Source organism: Lepus europaeus, chromosome 8 (assembly GCF_033115175.1).
Source record: "Lepus europaeus isolate LE1 chromosome 8, mLepTim1.pri, whole genome shotgun sequence".
Taxonomy (NCBI): domain Eukaryota; kingdom Metazoa; phylum Chordata; class Mammalia; order Lagomorpha; family Leporidae; genus Lepus; species Lepus europaeus.
This window is the reverse complement of record NC_084834.1, coordinates 122,029,011-122,049,876: the sequence shown is the minus strand read 5'-3', so window position 1 is coordinate 122,049,876 and position 20,866 is coordinate 122,029,011. Positions and strand designations below refer to the sequence as shown.

Here is a 20,866-nt window from a genome sequence, read left to right as displayed (position 1 = left end):
CACTGTCTACTTCACCTCGAACTTGAACTCGCGAGGCAAACTGCTATAGTCAGGCCTTCACCCCACTTCTTCCCAGATGGGATGCTTTCAGAAGAGCAGCCTGCTTTTCCCGGCAGAGCTCAGCACCCGAATGTCACACGCGGCACGGGCCACAGCAGGTCCCTCCTTTGTTCTAGCTTTCATCACTGCCAAAGCTTGCTTTTTTCAAAACTAGGCAAACCAAGGCAGTATCATCTGGCAAGACTATCTAATTTTATTAAATGGACAAGGAAGGCCACACTTTGCTAATACAATTGCAAAATATCACCTTTTATGGTTTTGACTTGACATAAATTACTTAGTTTTGATACTAGGTTCTGACTTTTTTTTAATTTGGCAGGAACCAGGGATTGTTAGAATGAAAATGGAGTATATATTTCTGTTTCAATTGACAGTATTATAAATTACACCTTTTATCCATTATGCTTCTTTAAGCTTAAAGTTTTTAAATATGTAAAAGTAATTTATTATACTCTAAGACAAAGTACAATTGGTCTGGCACAGTCTCAGAAAAGCCAAATTTCCTCTTAGGAAATGAAATTTTGATGAGCCTGAAGACTCTAAGCACTTTAACACTCTAAAAAGCTGGAGATTACACTCAATTTTTTTTTTTTTTTTTACAGGCAGAGTTAGACAGAGAGAAAGGTCTTCCTTTTCCGTTGGTTCACCCCCCAAGTGGCCGCTACGGCCGGTGCACTGCGGCCGGCGCTGCGCTGATCCGAAGCCGGGAGCCAGGTGCTTCTCCTGGTCTCCCATGGGGTGCAGGGCCCAAGCACTTGGGCCATCCTCCACTGTACTCCCGGGCCACAGCAGAGAGCTGGACTGGAAGAGGAGCAACCGGGACAGAATCCGGTGTCCTGACCGGGACTAGAACCCAGGGTGCCGGCGCCGCAGGCGGAGGATTAGCCTAGTGAGCCATGGCGCCGGCCTACACTCAATATTTTTAAAAGATATGATTCAAGATGGGCAGCATCTTAATTCAGCTATCTACAAGACTAAAAACTGGAATTTTAAAAATATTTTATGTTGCTAAGTTCTTAACATGGAAAACATCATGCACTGTCAGTTGAATTATAAATTATTTATAAACAATCCAGAAATTAATTTAGTAATAAAAATATTTATACTTTTTTTAAAAAATAGCAGCCCACATCTCTCTCTCTTTTAAAAATTTATCTATTTGAAAGGCAGAGTTACACAGAGAGAAGGAGAGACCCATCTTCCATCCAATGGTTCACTCCCCAGATGGCCCCAACTGCAAGGGCTGGGCTGGGCCAGCCACAGCCAGGAGCTTCATCAGAGTCTCCCACATGAGTGCAGGGGCCAAGCACTTTGAATCATCTTCTGCTGCCTTCCCAGGTGCATTAGCAGAGAGCTGGACTGAAGCGGAGCAGCCGGGACTCGAACTGGCACCCATTTGGGATGTTGGCATTGCAAACGGTGGCTTTACATGTTAAACCACAATGCCAGCCCTAATTTATACTTTTGTCACAGTGATTTGCCTTTTTGGGGTGTAATCTCAAAAATAACCTGAAATGTGGGTAACACCTTATACATAAAGAAGATCACTGAAACTTTATGCACAAAGTAAGCACTTATTCCCAATGTTACATGAATGGTTAAGTAAGTTACGGAAAATCAGCAGCAGAATATTAGGCAATCATTAAAAATTAAACTTCAGGGGCAGGCACTGTGGTGCAGCAGGCTGGGCTGTGACTTGAGACACCTGCATTCCATAGCCAAGCCCTGGCTACTCCGCTTCCTGCTCATGCACTGGGATCGCAGCAGAGGGGAGCGAAAACACTTGGCCCCAGCCACCCAGGTGGGAAACCCTGATGGAGTTCCTGGTCTCTAGCTCTGGCCTGGCCCAGCCCCAGCTGTTGTGGGCATACAGGCCAGGGACTGAACCAGTGGAAGGAAGATGTCGGCCTTCCCCCCACACCCGGACTGAACCAGTGGAAGGAAAATGTTGGTTTCTTCCTCCCTCTCCCTCTCTCCCTCTCTCCCTCCCTCCCTCCCTCTCACTCTGTGCTACTCTGCCATTCAAATAAACCAACAAATAGATCTTTTTTAAAAAGCACATTCATGGGGCCTTATGTGGTACAACAGGTTAAGATACTGCCTCCGATACTGGCATCCCATATAAGCACCAGTTCAAGTCCCAGCTGCTCTACTTCCAATCCAGCTCCCTATTAATGCACCTGGGAAAGCAGCAGAAGATGGCTCAAGCGCTTGGGCCCCTGCACCCACAGGGGAGAATTGCAAGAAGTTCTGGGCTCCTGGCTTCAGCCTGGCACAGTCTCTGTAGTTGCAGCCATCTGGGAAATGAACCAGTAGACAGAAAATCTGTCTCTTCCCTTTCTCTCTGTAACTCTGCCTTTCAAATAAATAAATAAAAATTAATAAATAGGGACTGGCATTATGGCCTAATGGGCAAAGCTGCTGCCTACGACGCCAGCATCCCATGTGGGTTTGAGTCCCAGCTGCTCCACTTCTGATCCAGTTCCCCACTAATGCACCTGGGAAGGCAGGAGAAGACGGCCCCAGGACTTGGGCCCCTCCACCCACATGGCAGATCCAGATGGAGCTCCTGCTTCAGCCTGGCCTAGGTCCAGCTGTGCAGCCATCTGGGGAGTGAACCAGTATATGGAAGGTCTCTTTCTCCCTCTTTCTTTGCAACTCTGCCTTTTAAATAAATAAACCTTTTTAAAAAATCCAATCAATAAATATATTTTTTAAAAATTGTATTATTGCACTATCATTTTTAATTAGCATATGTTTTGGACTAGGAGATGTTTTGAATTAGGGTATGTTTTGCTATGTGGTAAATTTTGCTTTTTCAATACAAAACTGCAAGAACTGACTGATTCAACTTGTTTTACTGTTAAAAATATTTGCTTGGCCGGCGCCGTGACTTAACAGGCTAATCCTCCGCCTTGCGGCGCCAGCACACCGGGTTCTAGTCCCAGTTGGGGCGCTGGATTCTATCCCGGTTGCCCCTCTTCCAGGCCAGCTCTCTGCTGTGGCCCGGGAAGGCAGTGGAGGATGGCCCAGGTCTTTGGGCCCTGCACACCATGGGAGACCAGGAGAAGCACCTGGCTCCTGGCTTTGGATCAGCGAGATGCACCGGCCGCAGCGGCCATTGGAGGGTGAACCAACGGCAAAAAGGAAGACCTTTCTCTCTGTCTCTCTCTCTCACTATCCACTCTGCCTGTCAAAAAAAAAAAAAAAAAATTTGCTGAATGCTTATTTTCCTTTCTTCTGAGTTGCAGTGTTATTTTAACAGTGAAACTTGAAAACATATTGAACTGTAATACTGAAGACACTGCACAGTTTAGAACAGCGTGCACGAGAGAGAGTAGCCTGTTTCTCTGAGGGCTGTTCCACTCTGGCTAGTGGGACCACAAATGGGCATTGCTTTGGGAACAGCTAATCCCTGGGCTGGCTAGCAAGCGCCCCGCAGTCCTGCCCAACTAGGACAACCTTCTCCTACCCAGCCAGGTCCTCTCTAGGAGTGTCTGAACACAAGCTGCATTTCTGTGTTGACAATGTTTACGGCTTCCAGACAGGGAAAGGACTTCAACTAAAGCCAGAGCACAGCGAATCCATGAGGAACTGGGGTTCAGGCACAAGCCGAAGCCAGCAACAGGCAGACAGCACGAGGTCTGCGAGTTCCCACTGCGCAGCGAGGCTGGAACTGAAAGTAGGTGAATCACTGTGACCAAGCGCTCGGCCGGGGCACAGGCTCCGTGCAGCCGAGACCTGGCTGTGCCACACACTCTCACAACACACTGCCAGTGCCTAGGACCACCCAGGAGCTCTGCTCTTTTAAATCTAATAGAGCCTAACATTGCATACACTTTAAGAATCTAGGATACTGGCAAATGCTCCCAATATAAACTTAAATGAAAAAAGCAGAAAACAAAATACTTTATTAGCATGGTCTCAATCTTTTAATGAAAATATTCATGTACATACAAGAAAATCAAAAGGTTAATCCATCAAAGTATTAACAGTAGGTAGTCCTAAATGAGATTATGAATGACATTTCATTTTCTATATTTTCCTGTTTTCTATAATTTCTATAACAATGTATATTATTTAAATCTAAACAAAGATTTTCAGAAAAAAATTAAAATACTTGGGATAAATACAACAAAATATTAAATGGCCTTTGCCTCTTGGTGATTTTAAGTGTCTGCTTCTCTGGGAAATATTATTTCCAAATTACTAAATAATCTTGATGCTTTTCTCTATAATTAAAAAAATGATTAAAACCTGAAGGAAAAAAAAAGATGATTAAAGGGGTTTTGTTTATATTTTTAAGCTGGCCTAAGGAAATACATGTGCAGATGACATGTCTGGACTTAGAGATAATTCTATAGGTTTTCACATACATTTTTAGTCTATATTTTAAGGATATTTTATACTTATGCATAAAGTATGTCATAAGGAACTTAGAAATTAACAGGGAAAAGCTGGTCCCTAATTCTGAAACAGCAGAATCTCAGAATTCGAGAATCATGAGGGTCTGTAAGTATCATTTAGTCCAAACCATTTGTTCTACAGAGGAAGAACGTGATGTCTAAGAGCACTTAAGAGTGTCATGGCTAACAAATACAAGCCATCGAAGGGAGCGCTTCACTCTCCTGAACCTCATAGCGTTCTCTGTAAAAACAGAAAACGTCTACCCACCTGAACTACAACCTTCTAAATTAGCAACGTATTTGAAATTGGGAGGAAAAATTTTATAAATAGAAATCCCAAAAATTTTTAAAGATTTATTTTTTTGAAAGGCAGATAGATTCTCTATCAACTGGTTCACTCCCCAAATCGCCACGATGGTCAGAGCTGGGCCAGGCCAAAGCAGGAGCCACAAGATTCATCCAGATCTCCAACATGGGTGGCAGGGGCCCAACACCAGGGCCATCCTCTGCTACTTTTCCCAGGCCATTAGCAGGAAGCTGGATCAGAAATGGAGTAGCTAGGACTTGAACTGGCACCCATATGGGATGCCAGCATCATTGCAGGCAGCAACCTTACCTGCTATGCCACAACACTGGCCTCAGAAATTCTAAAATTTATATTAATATACAACAAATGTTAAAGTTTTCTCATGAGATCTTGGGGGGAAAATCTGTTTTTAAGGTTTTTATACTTGTACCCAAAATCAAAAAGAGAAAAGAAAAAAAAAAGTTTGTTACAATGCTTGTGTTGGTGAATAATCTGTAGAGAACATACAATTTTGTTACCGCGGTTCAGTGAAATAAGTGGGGCTGGCACAGGGTGCAGCAGGTGAAGCCACCACTCTCAGACTGGCATCCAGTTCTGTCTGCTCAACTTCCGATCCAGCTCCCTGCTAATGAGCCTGCTGAAGGCAACCTGGGCCCCTGCCACCCACAACCGGGACCCAGATGGAGCTCCTGGCTCCTGGCTTCTGCCTGGCCCAGATCTGGCCACTCAGCCATTTGGGGAATGAACCAGCAGATGGAAGATCTCTCTGTGTCTCTCCCTGCTGCTCTGCCTTAAGGAAACACACACAAACGCACACACACACACAACTTCAACCAAATAAATAAATAAATAATTAGCAAATAGACAACTGGCTGGATTAGAAAATCTTGACACAGCCTAGTACCTAGCATCCCATTTTCTAAGCCTCAGCCCCCTACTGATACACCAGGGGTCACAACACTGCCAAACTCATTTAATCCTATGTAAACTTAAGCTCCATCTGCTGTTGTGACCTTGGCGCTCACCTTCCTGCTCCACTGGCGACATTATCATCTGAAACCCAGCACAGAGAACGTGACAAACCCAAGAATGTCCGGATCTCAACAGTTTCCACAAATCTTGGTCAAACAGCCAGCAAATAAAACAGCCAACGATAAAACCAGCTAACGCTAACTACAGAAACTTCCCAACTTTTTGTCGACCAAAGTCAAGAGGTGGCATGGGCAAACAGTACGCACAATAGCAGTACCAGGTTCAAGAAAGCCAGGTGACACGCAGGGGTTCACAGCTGAGGCGGGCACGCGCCAGGTGACACGCAGGGGTTCACAGCTGAGGCGGGCACGCGCCAGGTGACACGCAGGGGTTCACAGCTGAGGCGGGCACGCGCCAGGTGACACGCAGGGGTTCACAGCTGAGGCGGGCACGCGCCAGGTGACACGCAGGGGTTCACAGCTGAGGCGGGCACGCGCCAGGTGACACGCAGGGGTTCACAGCTGAGGCGGGCACGCACTTGTCCAGGCACCCAGGCAGCTAAGAAAAAGCTGAGCAGCACAGAGAGGCTCCTGTGGTGGGACTGGAAGGCCCACGCCATGCGCAGACAGCATGCCAGGGCTCTGAGCCTGGTCCAGACAGCACCTTGGCAGAGCAGATCCCCCTGCCTGTCCTACTGACCTCAGATGTGGGAACTGATCTCAGGGCTGTGGAGATGCCAAACGCGGTCCCAGAGTTTTTAAGAAAAAAAAAATTAGCAAGGTTTTCTGGTTCTTTAAAAAAAAAAAAAAAAGATGTATTTACTTACTTGGAAGGCAGAATGACACAGTAAAGAGAGAGGGAGAGGTGGGGGGAGGGGAGAGAGATGATTAAAGCTTTAAAATTTCCATTCTTGTAAAAAAATAAGTTATTGAGAACTTTTCCCTTGTAAGACAAGGCTGTCAAAAGATTGTACTCTAACTAAAGTCTCGCTCATCTCAATTTCTGCAAGAGGAAGCTCTAGAAACAAAGACAACGGCTGCAGAGCCAGCAGGAGGCGGAGGAGTTGTAATTTTAAACAGAAGCAGGGTAAGATTCATTAAAAAGATAACGGAGCTGGCTATGCCCCTGGATGGCTGGGGCAGAACCAGCCGGAACAAAGCCTAGGCCAGCAGCATGCCCGGGGTCACTTGGGGCCAGGAGAAGTCAGGGAAGGGTCTCAGGCCGGGAGACAGTGCGGAAAAGAAAGACGACCAGTGTTCTAACAGAACTGCTATAAGCAGATGTCCCAGAACGCGAAAGAGAAGCCAGGGCGGAGACGGGGACGAGAAGGTCGTCAGGTGGAGCCGGAGGAACAGAGGCAACTCGCTCCAGCAGTGGACTGGCAACAACCAGTGGGCTTCGGCAGTCAGAGTCCATGCATTTCTTGACAGAACAAACCCAGTGAAAGAGAAAAGAGACAGCACGGATGCAGCAGAAGGTGTTGGTCCAAACCCACAGGACGCTGACGTGAGGGGACAACGGGGACGTCCGTCTTGGACATTCTGGACTGAGGCACTCAGCCTGTACAAACCTACAGGGCAAGGCCTGTGAACGTATAAACCAGAAACTCCAGACCCAGAATGAGCACACGGGCTACACAGATGCCAAAGGATAGCAGCACGGATCCCTAACACTGAACGTCACGTGTACCTGGCCGGCCACTTCAACATACATGACTAGCAGCGCTGCTCAGGGAGCCAGAGATCTGGAAGCGGACTCTCAGCGCCCCTGGACTGGAGCCACGGCTGGTCTCTGAGCAACTCTAAACATTTTAGTATGTGAATTTATCCAGCTCTGTGAGAGTACAATCTCCTTCCTGAAAATAGTGAAATCAGACTTAACTGTTTAAATCTCTATTAAATTCACTCCATTACAAACCTCAACACTACACAGTCCTATGATATCTTACCATTAAACTTTTCCAATTTTTTTTTTTTTTTTTTGACAGGCAGAGTGGACAGTGAGAGAGAGAGAGAGAGAGAAAGGTCTTCCTTTTTCCGTTGGTTCACCCTCCAATGGCCACCGCGGCTGGCACACTGTGGCCTGCACACCGCGCTGATCCGAAGGCAGGAGCCAGGTGCTTCTCCTGGTCTCCCATGGGGTGCAGGGCCCAAGCACTTGGGCCATCCTCCACTGCCCTCCCGGGCCACAGCAGAGAGCTGGCCTGGAAGAGGGGCAACCGGGACAGAATCCAGCACCCCGACCGGGACTAGAACCCGGTGCGCCAGCGCCACAAGGCAGAGGATTAGCCTGTTGAGCCACGGCGCTGGCCCCAATTTTCAATCATTAAGATATTTTCAATTAGGACAATTACATATGCAGTTTTCATCAGGGAAAGTTGTATACATGTATACTAACTAAAATTCATGGTACTAATTCATTTGATCTAACACAAATACAAGTCTAAGGAAGAAAGAATTTGGTATTTATACATATTTTAGAATCTTCTTCATACTTACATAAATCTTTTTTATATTAAAGATTTATTTATTTGGGGCTGGCATTGTGGCGTAGCAGGTCAAGTCCACCACTTGCAGCGCCGGCATCCCGTATGGGCACTGGTTCGAGTCCTGCTGCTCCACTTCCAATCCAGCTCCCTGCTAAGGTACCTGAGAAAAGCAGCAGAGGACGGCCCATGTGTTTGAGCCCCCGCACCGACATGGGAGAACTGGATGAAGCTCCTAGCTCCCGGCTTCAGCCTGCCCCAGCCCCAGTCATTACAGCCATCTGGGAAGTGAACCAGCAGGTGAAAGATCTCTCTGTGTCCCTCCTCTGCTCTCTGTAGCTCTTTCAAATAAATAAATAAATTCTTAAAAAAGAGAGAAAGATGTATTTATTTGCAAGAGAATGAATATGTTCCAACTACTCATTTACTCCCCAAACGGTCACCAACGTTGAGGCTGGGCCAGGCTGAAGGCAGGAACCAGGAGCTCCACCTGGGTCTCCTATGTGGGTGGCAGGAACTCAAGTACCTGGCCCATCATGCTCCGCTCCCCAGGCACGCTAAGAGGGAGCCATACAGGAAACAGAAGAGCCAGACCTGACCTGGTACTCCAACATGGGATGCAGGGGTCCCCTGATGTGGCTTAACCAGCTGTACCACGACACCCATCCCATAAATATAATGAGCAAAGCTAGATGTTCAATTATGGTCATTTAAGAAAAATAAATGAACTGGTTTATACTGTATACTACCAGAAATACCCATTTCAAGTAACATAACCGAACAGAAGAGGAGGGCGAGGGCAGGCACACGGCGCCTGCTTCACTGACCAAGACATCAGAGCTGCAAGGCGAGATCACAGACTGACACGAGGCGCTCAGAGGCAGCGTTATCAGGAAAAAGCTATACACAGATTTCAACAGTTTTTGCACAAAATTACACTTCTCTTTCAACTGCATTTTCCCAAAACCTTTTTGAAGGACCCACATATTTATATTCCCTTCTTACCAAATAAACAAAAGTAGGTCACCCCAAAGGTCAGCCAACTCTGCCCTAAACCAATGTCACGTAGGAGAAGCTGGCATAGAGAAGAGCCTAAGAAAACAGAACAGGGCCCAGGGCGCTTGGGAGGACATCTCAGCCCTGCGGATCCAACTCAGCTCTGAGTGCGAGGTCTTGCTCGGGAGCCCGCACCGCCTGGAGCTCAGGTGTCACCACTTGACCAAGGTCCTCCCTGCAGAACCTGCGACCTTGGGGAGAGCCCCTCTGCGCTCGAGGGCACAACAGGAAGCGGAGGAAGTGCAGGCAAAGGCACCAGCCTGCTCCCCAGGCAGCAGCAAGGGCAGCCACAGTTCTTTGAACTCACCCTCCACCAAGCCGAAACAAAACACAAACTACACACAGACACAACAACCGGGGGAGGGGAGCAGATAGCAAAAGCAGTTATGGCCGTGTTTTTCCATGCCTCATAGGAAAGTTCTGAAATCTGTTTATGCCCAGAACTAAAATACCTCCTTTATCTGAAGGCCAGCACAGCGGCTCGGGCCGTGAGCACGTCCCATCTAGACGGCTGCAGTCAGCCCGCACGTCACTGGAACCCCTTTACCATCCCTCCTGGCCCCACTGAGCGCCCTAACCCTGATTCAAGGCACTGACCCGTTCACCACGCTGGAGCCCGGATGCAGATGAGCCAAGCTTGCTTTGGCTCAGGGTCCTGGCACCTGCTGCTCTCCAGGCCCGGCAGGCTCTCCGCGGGCCTCTTTCATCCCTCCTAAATGTCACCTTCCTCTCAGGAAGCCTCCCCGTCACGCCGCTCCCGCACTCGCCACCCTACGGGCTCCCTTCACGGTTTCCGCAGACACCATCTGCCATTTATTTATTTTCATTTTTACTTGAAAGGCAGAAAGACAGAGATCCACCTTCCATCCACTGGTTCACTCCGCAGATGCCCACTACACCAAGGGCTGGGCCAGGCTGAAGCCAGGAGCTAGGAACTCAATCTGGTTCTCCACGCGGGTGGCCAGAACCCGACCCCTTGGGCCATCAGCACTGCTCCCTGGCCGGTTCTCCACGCGGGTGGCCAGAACCCGACCCCTTGGGCCATCAGCACTGCTCCCCGGCCGGCCACACCTTAGGAGGAAGCTGGACCGGAAGCAGAGGAGCCAGGACTCAAGCCAGCACTCTGATCACGCGCCGCAGAAGCCCAAGTGTCGACTTAACTGCTAGGCCATGTGCCCACCCCATAATATGTCTGTTAGCTGTAAACTCCATGGGGGCAGGAATTCCCTGCGCTTCATTCACAACTGCATACCCAGAGGCTCCTAATACCCGGAATAAGAGGCATTTTACTGTAAAACCCTTGGCTGTCATCAGGATGCACAGGAAGGAAAGAAAACTGACACTTTTGGCTATTATTTACTAGGAAACCTAATAAGACAGCTGATAATCAAGGATTAAGCAAAAGAAAAGTAAGCAAAATAAATGCTGTAAAAATCCAACTACTAAAATTCAAGCACCTGTATTACATTCAGCCCTCAGAAAAACTCTTACTGCACGGAGTTCTCAAAGGCTGCTTGTTGCATTTGCAAGCACAGTCTGATCGAGGAGAGAGAGATGATAAACAGAAAGCAACAGTCCACACGTGTGACAGTTAAAGGACGAGCCGGTTGCAGAAGATTCTCAAAATCCAACACATGCAAGGCCTCTAAGACATCACTATACCCACCTGATAACTGCTTTGGATGCGAAAGATTCCTTTAGCTAAGTAGGTAAGGGTGACTCAGGCTTAGGATCTGTTTTAAGGCAGTATATGTCACATTTTAGATTGACCCCCAACAGAAAGGGAAAGATTAACCAAGAGAAAACATCAACATGTGCGGTAGGTCATAACCTGAGGACGGCCTGTTCTGATAAACTATTTCTAATCTCTACAAGGTCGGTCCTCTCCCCTCTGCAGGCAAGGAAACGGAGGTTCAGAAAGGTGAATGTGCCTGACCACGAAAGTCGAAGAATTGCAATCAGTCCGCTCAACACCCAAAGCACACTCCGGGACAGGCAGCAGGTGAGACTCCACCTGGGACGCCAACAGCCACGTCATCCCTGGCCCCACTCCCAGCTCCACTCCGGGAGGCAGCAGCGGTGGGAAGTGCTCCGGCCCCGACCGCCCACACGGGAGACACACTGAGCTCCTGCCTTTAGCCTGGCCCCGTCCTGAAGCTGGAGGTATCTGGTGAGTAAACCAGCAGGTCCATCTTTCAAATAAGCAAGTTTTTTTTAAAAGACCACATTCCTTCCACAGCATCATCCATTACTTTCCAAATAGGTCTCATTTTTATTAAAAATAAACATTCCTAGACTCAAATATTCTGGTCAGGTGAAAAGTCACCAAAAGGTTTACACAGAAAACTTAAGAGTATCTGTTGCTACGTGTTGTTATGTAAAGCTTAATTTTGAGAATGAAATCTTACATATCCTTAGAGTAGATTAGAACTCTAAGTCAGACATACATACTGCAGAGACTTAAAAGCTTCTCAGTATACAGATAGTCCAACACACCGGGCCTTTAACCTGTTCACAGTATAAACTCCGTCTGGAATGCAAGGGTAGCTCTCAAATTGAAAGTTCATTCTTTCCAGTAACATTATTTAAAGGAATGTTGTTATTTAGAATCAAGCAAGCCGTATATTTGCTTTATTCTTTTTCATGAGAAAGAATTACATGTAACTACTCTTTACCACATAGTTCGTACATTCCATTTGGCTAATCACATACCATTTTAAGTGCAATTTCACATCTCTTGGTAGGTATAAAGCCAACAATGAATTTTTTGAACTGAAACAACATGTAAATTTTCAAATTCAAATAAAGTAAAATGCTGAAACTTAAGTTTATTACCCTTTCCTTTCATTTCTACAAGAAAGCTTACCTATTAAGAAGTTTGTTTTAGTAGCTGGTCAACACTTAGCATTTGTTTCTACATGGTACTAAAGTTCAAAGTTACACTTATTAATTTAATTTTCTAATTTTAATAAGAAAATTTTCTATGAAAATAAGGTCTACTTGAATTTAACAATTTCCTCACATTATCATTAAAAAAAAGAGAGAAAGAAAGACATTTGGCTGTTCGGTGTGGTAAGAGTCCTATTACAAAATACTGCCGGCTGTCAGCTGGAGCTACAGAAAGCAAAGCAAACGGATTCTTCCCTTACTGCTGACAAGAGGCAAAGGCAGACGCGACCCACTCAGAGCATTCAGGGTCTGGAACACCGCAGATGCTGTCCTGGACGGTAGAGAACCACACACACAAGATCCCTGCCCTCACAAAGAACTTGCAGTCTGGAAGAGCATCAGCAAGGTCTCTGAAAATCTCTAAACAAAGCTTAATCTTACAAAGTGAAGAATGGGGGCAAGGGGCCGGCGCTGCGGCGTAGCAGGCACAGCAGTGGCCAGGACACCAGCCTTCCGTCTGGGCACAATTCGAGTCCTGGCCGTGCCACATCCAATCCAGCTCCCTGACTGGGAAAGCAGCGGAATCTGACCCAAGTGCTTGGGCCCCTGCCACCCATATGAGAGATCTGGGAGAAGCGCCTGGCTCCTGGCTTTGGCCTGGCCCAGCCCTGGCCGTTGTGGCCATTTGGGGAATGAACCAGGAGATGGGAGATATAACTCCCCTACCCCGTTGCTCTGCCTGTGAAACAAATAAACCTTAAAAAAAAGTTTAATTGAAGTGATTCTGTAATTTGGACAAATCATGTTCAAAGTCTCTTATTTCTAACCACCGAACCTAGTAGTAATCCTGAGATACGAATACTTTTTGTTTTGTAACTATCATCTGAAAGATTCACATTAATGTGTTCTTATGATGTCTCCTATCTAAAGAGCCTACTGTACCCCAAAGTGGTTTCCAAACTGTTTCAAATCATATTCCTAAACCCTCCATTTTCCACACAATACCTGAGACAAAGACCAGCAAACAGTGGTATCCCACAGCCACTGACAAAAGCTGGTGCCGAAGGAGGAGGAATTATTTGTGGAGAGGGTTATAAATAAATAAATAAATAAATAAATAAATAGAGATGCCTCAACAGAAAGCTCAGGAAGTCAGGGTCATTCAGCAACCCCGGAAGAGGATGACATTAGAAACCAACCTCGGAGAGCGAGCTGGCTTCACAGGTTCACAGGCTTACCCAGAAGCGGAGCCGGCAAACGCTCCGGGGTCCGGGCCCTGCAGTACGACTGATACAGGATGGGAGGAAGAGAGCGGGGAGCGAATGGTGTCTCCTACAAGGCTGAGTGAGCTGGGACCCCGGGCCTGAAGTGGCTTCTAAATCCCAGCTTTTAGATGGACACAGCTCTCAGCCATCATCCCCGAGAAGAATCGAAAGATCGATACACTTTGCACAGATCCATTCTGAGGGAGAAAGAACTCCATAATTCCCAGACATGAACCACTCTGGTCAGAACTACCTAAGAAGTTAGTCACTTGTTCCTCATCTTCATTACATACACACAAAAGGCAACCGATTTTTAATTATGAGCTCAAGCCTGTTCTCTAAGATGGATGTGAACATTATATCATAACAGAAGACTACCACTGCCTCCCTTCCCTCCAATACCCTCTTCCCCAAAACATGCCTCTCCCTAAGATCTCCCCATACGCTACACATGAACCTATCCATGAGGAACATACTGCACTCCCCCAGAAGAATGTAAGAAAGAATACTGATTATGATAAAAGTACACAGTGGAAGGCTGGCTTGGGGTCAGTACGCAAATATTGTATTTAAAACCACTTTAGAGCACACTTCGTCAACGACACACATCTGAGGTGGCGAGTGTAACAATACCCTGATCTGAAGATCATGTATTGAAATGTCACTCTGTACCGCTAAACAGGTACTATCTCTATGTGCCAATGAAACATTTAAAAAGACAGTTTTTTAGAAAAGCAGAATATGTTTAGGTAAACTGGCCAGTTTATACATAGGTCCCAAAAATCTGATAAAATATAATAATTCCAAAACTAATCTAGACCTGCCTGTGTAGAAAATGGAAGGCAACTTATATGCTCACGTCACCACAATGACATGCTGATATCATAATAGAATGATTTCAAAAGTAAAAGTATTATAATATACAAAAGTAGAGAAAAAGAGTAGAAATATTCAAACACAAAGGCCAAAAGTTAAATCTGTGAAAAAACCTGTGGATGGATCTATAGCCTCTAGACTGATCTGCACTAGAGATGATCCCACTTAGACTATATTTACTTTAAACTGGTAAGAGGAGACTGCTCTGCTCTGATCAGCTACTTAGCAAAAAAAAGGCAGGGGGAAGCAGTGATAAGCTTAGCCAATCGGGGAGAAGCAGTGATAAGCTTAGCCAATCGGGGAGAAGCAGTGATAAGCTTAGCCAATCTGCCCACAGCTGTTTTACTAACTTCCATTTAAAGGCGAAACACTGACCGTGCTAGAGTTATAGTAACACATAAGCATCCAGTTAAGAAATCCTCACAGGTGCTAACTGGGCTACTCACTGGCACAGTTATGCCTCAGAACTACACTGACAGTCAGGTAAAAAAAAAAAAAAAGCTTCATACTACTATTGCTATTCCTATCTAGGTCACCACAGAACAGGCTGAGTTTTCAATAGAAAAAGATCCTTATTCTCACCAAAATACTTCACACGGTAATGTAAACACATGCCAGTTGTCTTCTCTGGTTTTTTAAGATTTATTTATTTGTTTGAAAGGCAGAGTTACAGAGAAAGAGAAATGATCTTCCATCCACAGTTCACTCCACAAATGGCCTTAATGACCACGGCTGGGCCAAGCCGAAGCCAGGAGTCCGGAACTTCATCCAAGTCTCCCATGTAGGTACAGGGGCCAAGCACTTGGGCCATCTTCTGCTGCTTTCCCAGGCACATTAGCAGGGAGCTGGATCAGAAGTGGCACAGACAGGGCTCCAACTGGCGCCCATATGGGACGTGGGCGCTGCAGGCTGCGGGTTTACCCACCACTCACCCACCGCATTGGCCCAAGTTACTGAGTAATGGAAAAACAGGGCGCAGAGCTTGAAGCCCTGCTGGGGCTGCCCATATCCCACATCAGAGTGCCTGGGGTAGAATTCCCCTGCGCTTCGGATTCAGCTTCTTGCTAATGCACCCGGGAGGCAGCAGATGATGGCCCAAGTGCATGAGTTCCCACAACCCACATGGGACACCCAGAAGGAGCTCGTGGCTCCTGGCTGCGTGGGCATCAGGGAAAGAACCAGAGAACAGAAGATCTCTCTCTGTGTTGCTCACTGCCTTTCAAATAAATAAACTTTAAAAAAGAAACAGAAAAACACAACTAAAGCGAATCGCTCTGAAGTTTGGAAACGGCAGTGTTGATGTTTTAGTACTGCGTTTCCTACCTGTGTCTCAAAGTGCGCCACTCCTTCTGAGGAAGGTGACAAGGCTCTTGGGCGCGTACCGCATCTGTGATGGACCCTGCTCTGCTGTGCAGTTTAATCCGTACTCTTCACAGGTGCACTGCAGGGCGAGCGTGTGGCAAGGCTGCGTCCCTGCACACTTCCCAGTCCTGCTTCTGGGCAGCGCCCACCCTGGGAGGCAGCGAGGGACGGCTGAGGGCCACATGGGAGACCCCGGCTGAGCTCCCAGCTCCCGTTTCTGTCTGGCCCATCCTTGGTTATGGTGGGCACCGGGGAGAGAAACGGCAGGCGGAAGACAGACAGCCTGCTCTGACTCTGCCTTTCGAACAATAAAAATGGCAGGAAGTGTTTTAAAGGGGGAGGACTGCGACATCCCCCTCTGACCGAAGAGGCAGAGGTAACTGGGTCAAGAAGCAGCAGAGGCAGGGCAGGTGTCCCCCACAGCGTTAGGACCCCATTGGGACACTTGCCATCCCTCCAGCGTGCCTGTGTTCGAATGCCAGTTCTGCCCCCATTCCAGCTCCCTGGTAACGTGCACCCTGGGAGGCGGCAGGTGATGGCTCAGGTACCTGGGTCCCTGCCATCCATGAGCAAACCCCGGAGTGAGGCCCCAACTCCTGGCTTCAGCTCAGCCCAGCCGGGCTCTGGCTATTGGTGGCATCTGGGGAGATCACTGTCTCTACCTTTCAAATAAAGACGTGAACAAATTTAAGTTTCTACAGAAACATTTACATACACTAATTAAAAAAAAAAAAGGTGGGGGGAGGTGGGCAGAGCCTGGAACCAAGGTGACTGGGGTGGGTGTGGCTGAGCAAACCCCAGACACCCAGTGCAGTGCAGAAAGGCGTGGTGTGACCGGAGGCAGAGCGCCTGACAGCAGAGCAGCGGCGTTCAATGCGGATCGCACACGAGAACCACGTGTGGAGGTCTGCTGGGACCCTAACACCTGGTCTTCAACTGTGGCCAAGGCCTGAGTAGGTCTCCAAAGCTCCCCAGGTTATTCTAAGGTCATCTGAGTTGGAAACCTTAAGTGACAGTTCTTTTCTACTCTGTAACCTCACTAAGCAGCCAACTACAATCAAACGTAGTGCTCACCTACTCGGTTCTCAGCACTCGTAAGTGCTTAGCTTTCCTTCTCCTTAGACGGAAAAAACGTTACAACTACACCTGTACCTTATTAAACAAAATTCTGCCTACTTTTTAAACATTTGTTTATTTGAAAGGCAGAGAGAAAGACAGACAGGCAGACAGACTTCCATCCACTGGCTCACTCCCTGAATGGCCTCAATGGCCGGAGGAGGGCGAGGCCGAGCCCAGGGACCTGGAAGTCTATCCGGGTCTCCCAGGCGGGTGCAGAGACCCAAGCACTTGGGTCATCCTCTGCTGCTTTCCCAGGCCATCAGCTGGGAGCTGCGGGGAAAGGGGGCAGCTGGACTCTCCCCTGCACTCCGGCAGGAGACCCGTGCTGCCAGCAGCGGCTGACCCTGCTGCTCCACACCCCTGCAGGGCCCCTGTAACGGCCGGACCGCATGGACAGCCTGGGAACCCCTGTCGCAGCACTCCCACACTCTCGGGGTCAGGACAGTGCGAAAAGGCCCCAGGAGTCAATCTAGACGACAGGTCCGAGACTGACAAAGCCAGCGATGGGCGCTGCCAAGTTCACTTCGCTGAGATCCGCCTGCATGCCCAGCTGGGCTGATGACGACAGTGAAACCCGCTGTGACTGTGCGGGGACAGCGACCACCGCGTCACCGGGACGTGACCCGCCAGGTGCTCCAGGGTCCGCGCACGGCAACGCGGCTGTCGGCTCAGGCGTGGGGAAGCGCGCGGGCTCGCTAAGTGCTCCAGAGCACGGCCCACGCACCGTCCACCCGGACACAGGGAGGCTGCGGCGGGCCTTCTCACACCGGTCAGGTGCAGCCGCTCCCCGAGCTCCCCGACAGAGCGGGGCCGCTCCGAGTTGCACCGCGCTCCAGACTGCCCAAACAGCGCCAACTTCCTGCTTCCGGAGGGCGCAGGATTCGGCTCCAGGCTTCACATCCCCGCATCAGCCAGGACCTCTCGGACAGCCGTCTCGGGCCGGACTTCCAGCGTCGACGGCAGCACTCGCGGGGCTCGGCAGGCGCAGACCGCGGCGCAGGCTGCACGCCCCGGAGTCCAGGAACTCTCGGCTCTCCCGGACCGGGTGACCCCGCCGCGCAGATGTCCACAGAGCGCATCGCGAACACGCGCGACCCTGCTGCTCTTCGCCCGGGCACTCCGACATCCGGCACGCACACGCGCGGCGCGGCCACCGCGGCCTCCCGGGCCCGCACCCGGCCTCCGGCCGCGCCCCGCGCCCCGCCTCCCCGCCCCGGCCCCGAGCGGCCGCCTGCGGGCCCCGCACCTGGCCCAGGCCTCCCGGGGGGCCCGGCCAGCCCCCACTTCCTGGTCGCGCCCCGCGGGCCTTACACGGTGACGTGACCGGAGCCGCGGACCACCACCGGGTCCGGCGAGTACTTGAGCAGCTGCTCCTCCAGGGCCCGCTCCTCGTCCTCCTCCTCCTCGTAGATCTCGTCGAAATCCGCCATCCTGGGCCTCGGCGCCCGGCGCCCGGCGGGGGCGGCTGAGGGGCCGGCGGCTCGGAGGCCGCGGGGCGGGCGCTCGGCTGTGTCCGCGCCGGCTACGCTCGGGAAGGCGTCCGGGCCGCCGCCGCCATTACCGTCCGCAACGACAACAACAACACCGTGTCAACATCCGCCCGGCCGCCGCCGCCGCCGCCACTCAGGCAACCACAGCGACAGCGCGAGCCACCCGCAGCGGGAGCAGCCGGCAGCGCATCGCGAGACTTCCCGGGAGCGCGGCCGTGGGCCGGCGCGCGCGCCCCCGCCGCCGCCCTGCGCGCCTGGGCCGCGCGCCCCCGCCGCCGCCCTGCGCGCCCCCGCCGCCGCCCCCCGCGCCCTGGGCCGCGCGCCCCCGCCGCCGCCCCCCGCGCCCCCGCCGCCGCCCTCCGCGCCGCGCGCCCTGGGCCGCGCGCTCCCGCGGGGCCGGCGCGGGGCAGGATCGGCCTCGGGTCCGCTCGTCGTGGACGGCGAGACCCGCGCTGGGCCCCGTCCCCGCGTGGCCCTCGAGGGGAAGCGGTTTTCCGTGGTGCTGGCGCGGGCGGACGTGCCTGTCCACGTTGCCACGGGTTTTGGCGGACACAGCTCCGAGTCCGGCGCCCCGGCCCTTTGTCCGCGCGCGGTCCAGTCCTGAGGCTGCCCAGGGGTTTCTCACAGGAAATCGCAGCCCCTGCGCCCCTCCCCAGCCAGAGCGGACCCGGGGGAGCCCCGCTGCCACAGAGGGTCCTGGCCGGAGGCCCTGTGTCCCCAGTGTCCCCAGTGTCCCCTGTCCACTCCCGGCCGGCCCGGGCAGGGTGGGCTCCTGAGGAGGGGCCAGGCAGCCGGGGGAAGGGGTCGCACTGGGATCAGTGCCGGGTCCTGCCACAGAGGGTCCTGGCCCGAGGCCCCTGTGTCCCCAGTGTCCCCTGTGTCCCCTGTCCACTCCCGGCCGGCCCGGGCAGGGTGGGCTCCTGAGGAGGGGCCAGGCAGCCGGGGGAAGGGGTCGCACTGGGATCAGTGCCGGGTCCTGCCACAGAGGGTCCTGGCCGGAGGCCCCTGTGTCCCCAGTGTCCCCTGTGACCCCTGTCCACTCCCGGCCGGCCCGGGGCAGGGTGGGCTCCTGAGGAGGGGCCAGGCAGCCGGTGGAAGGGGTTGTGCTGGGTTCAGTGCCGGGGCCTGCCACAGAGGGTCCTGCCACAGAGGGTCCTGGCCGAGGGCCCTGTGTCCCCTGTGTCTCCTGTCCTCTCCCGGCCGGCCCGGGGCAGGGTGGGCTCCTGAGGAGGGGCCAGGCAGCCGGGGGAAAGGGTCCTGGCCCATGTGCAGGGCCGTGCAGTCGGCCAGAAGCGCCCAGCTGGCTCCTTTGGGCAGTAAAGGAGGACACGGCCGGCTGGCCCACGACCCCGGGTGTGCCCCAGTGCCGGGCTGTGTGAATGACAGAGGCCCTCCTTCCAGCAGCAAACCGTTAAGGCAAGCAGGCGCCCTGGCCAGCCCAGTACTGGCCGTGGGCCCCACCCCTGGCACCCAGGAGGTCCCTCGGGGATCTGGAGTGGGGGTTCCGGAGCCTGGCTTTGAGTCTCACCCTGGGGGGCCCTGGCCGAGCCACTCAGGTGCTCTGTTCTCAGGGTGTGTGTCCCACTGGGCTGCTGGCATACTCAGTTCCTGGCTTAACACACAGGAAGTTCTCGGATGAGGGCGCGCAGTGGATACGGGGTGAGAGCGCTGCTTTGTAAGGGCGGGCCCAGCTCAGCGGCTCTGCCAGTCATTGGCTACACAATGAGGCTGTCAGTGTTTATGGAGTGTGTGTGTATGTGTGTGTGTGTATTATAGATAGATAGATACACCCCCCCCCCCAAGAACCCTGTAAGGGAAGCAAGGAGGGCGGGGCGTACTGCTTGCTTTCTGGGATACCCGGGACTTGTCTCCATGGCCACCTGACACTGCATGGTCTCACTCAGGCTGTGCCAGCACCATGCCGGCCGCGTACACCAACTCAGGCGCCTGCACTTCTCTCCTGGCAGGAGCTGGGGAGCCAGTGACCCCACCCAGTCCCCGCGGCTGAAGGCCGGGGGTGAGCAGGGGAACGAGGAGAAGGAAGGTCAGCCCGTGCCGGCCCAGCCAGGGCTGGGAATTCCTTTCTGGCCCCGAGGACCCCCAGCCGCAGAGCAGGGGGAGGGAGCTCCATACAAGCTACCCGCATGGGAGTGCACTGTGACTGGTGCTGTTTCCATACAGGAGGTAACCAGCCCGCATCCTGTGGGAGAACGTTCCTGTTCAAAGATCCCAACAGACAGGCCTTTGTGACTCCCACTGCCTCGAGAAAGGTGGGGGCTGCGTGGTGGTTCCTTTTTCCTGAGCTGAGAACCTGTCAGAGCCAGCAAAAGGGTGTAAGGGTGTGGGGCCTGCACGTAAGGCCCAGAGGGTGGGTGAGGATGAGTCAGTGCTAGGGGGAGGCTGACCTCAGCATTCCAGACTCCACCCCCGACCCCGCAGGGCCTGGCTTCCTGTCAAGCTCCCTGCTGATCTCTGGGGTGAGCCACCCCATGCCCTGCTTGTGGCCCGCTCCTCCCTGTGCCCACTCACCCCCTTCCCGGCCTCACACACTCCATCTGCCTTCCAGTCCAACTGGATGG

General features: G+C 51.6%; 1 protein-coding gene across 1 annotated transcript in view; it reads right to left on the bottom strand.

Annotated features, from left to right (window-relative positions):
- Positions 1-18,451, bottom strand: part of CHIC2 (cysteine rich hydrophobic domain 2) — a 56,955-nt gene extending 38,504 nt beyond the window's left edge. Inside the window, exon 1 of the mRNA XM_062198820.1 lies at positions 18,109-18,451. Within this exon, the coding sequence (XP_062054804.1) occupies positions 18,109-18,227 (119 nt within the window). The 5' untranslated portion in view covers positions 18,228-18,451. The remainder of the gene's footprint in view (positions 1-18,108) is intronic.
- Between the last annotated feature and the right edge of the window lie 2,415 nt (positions 18,452-20,866).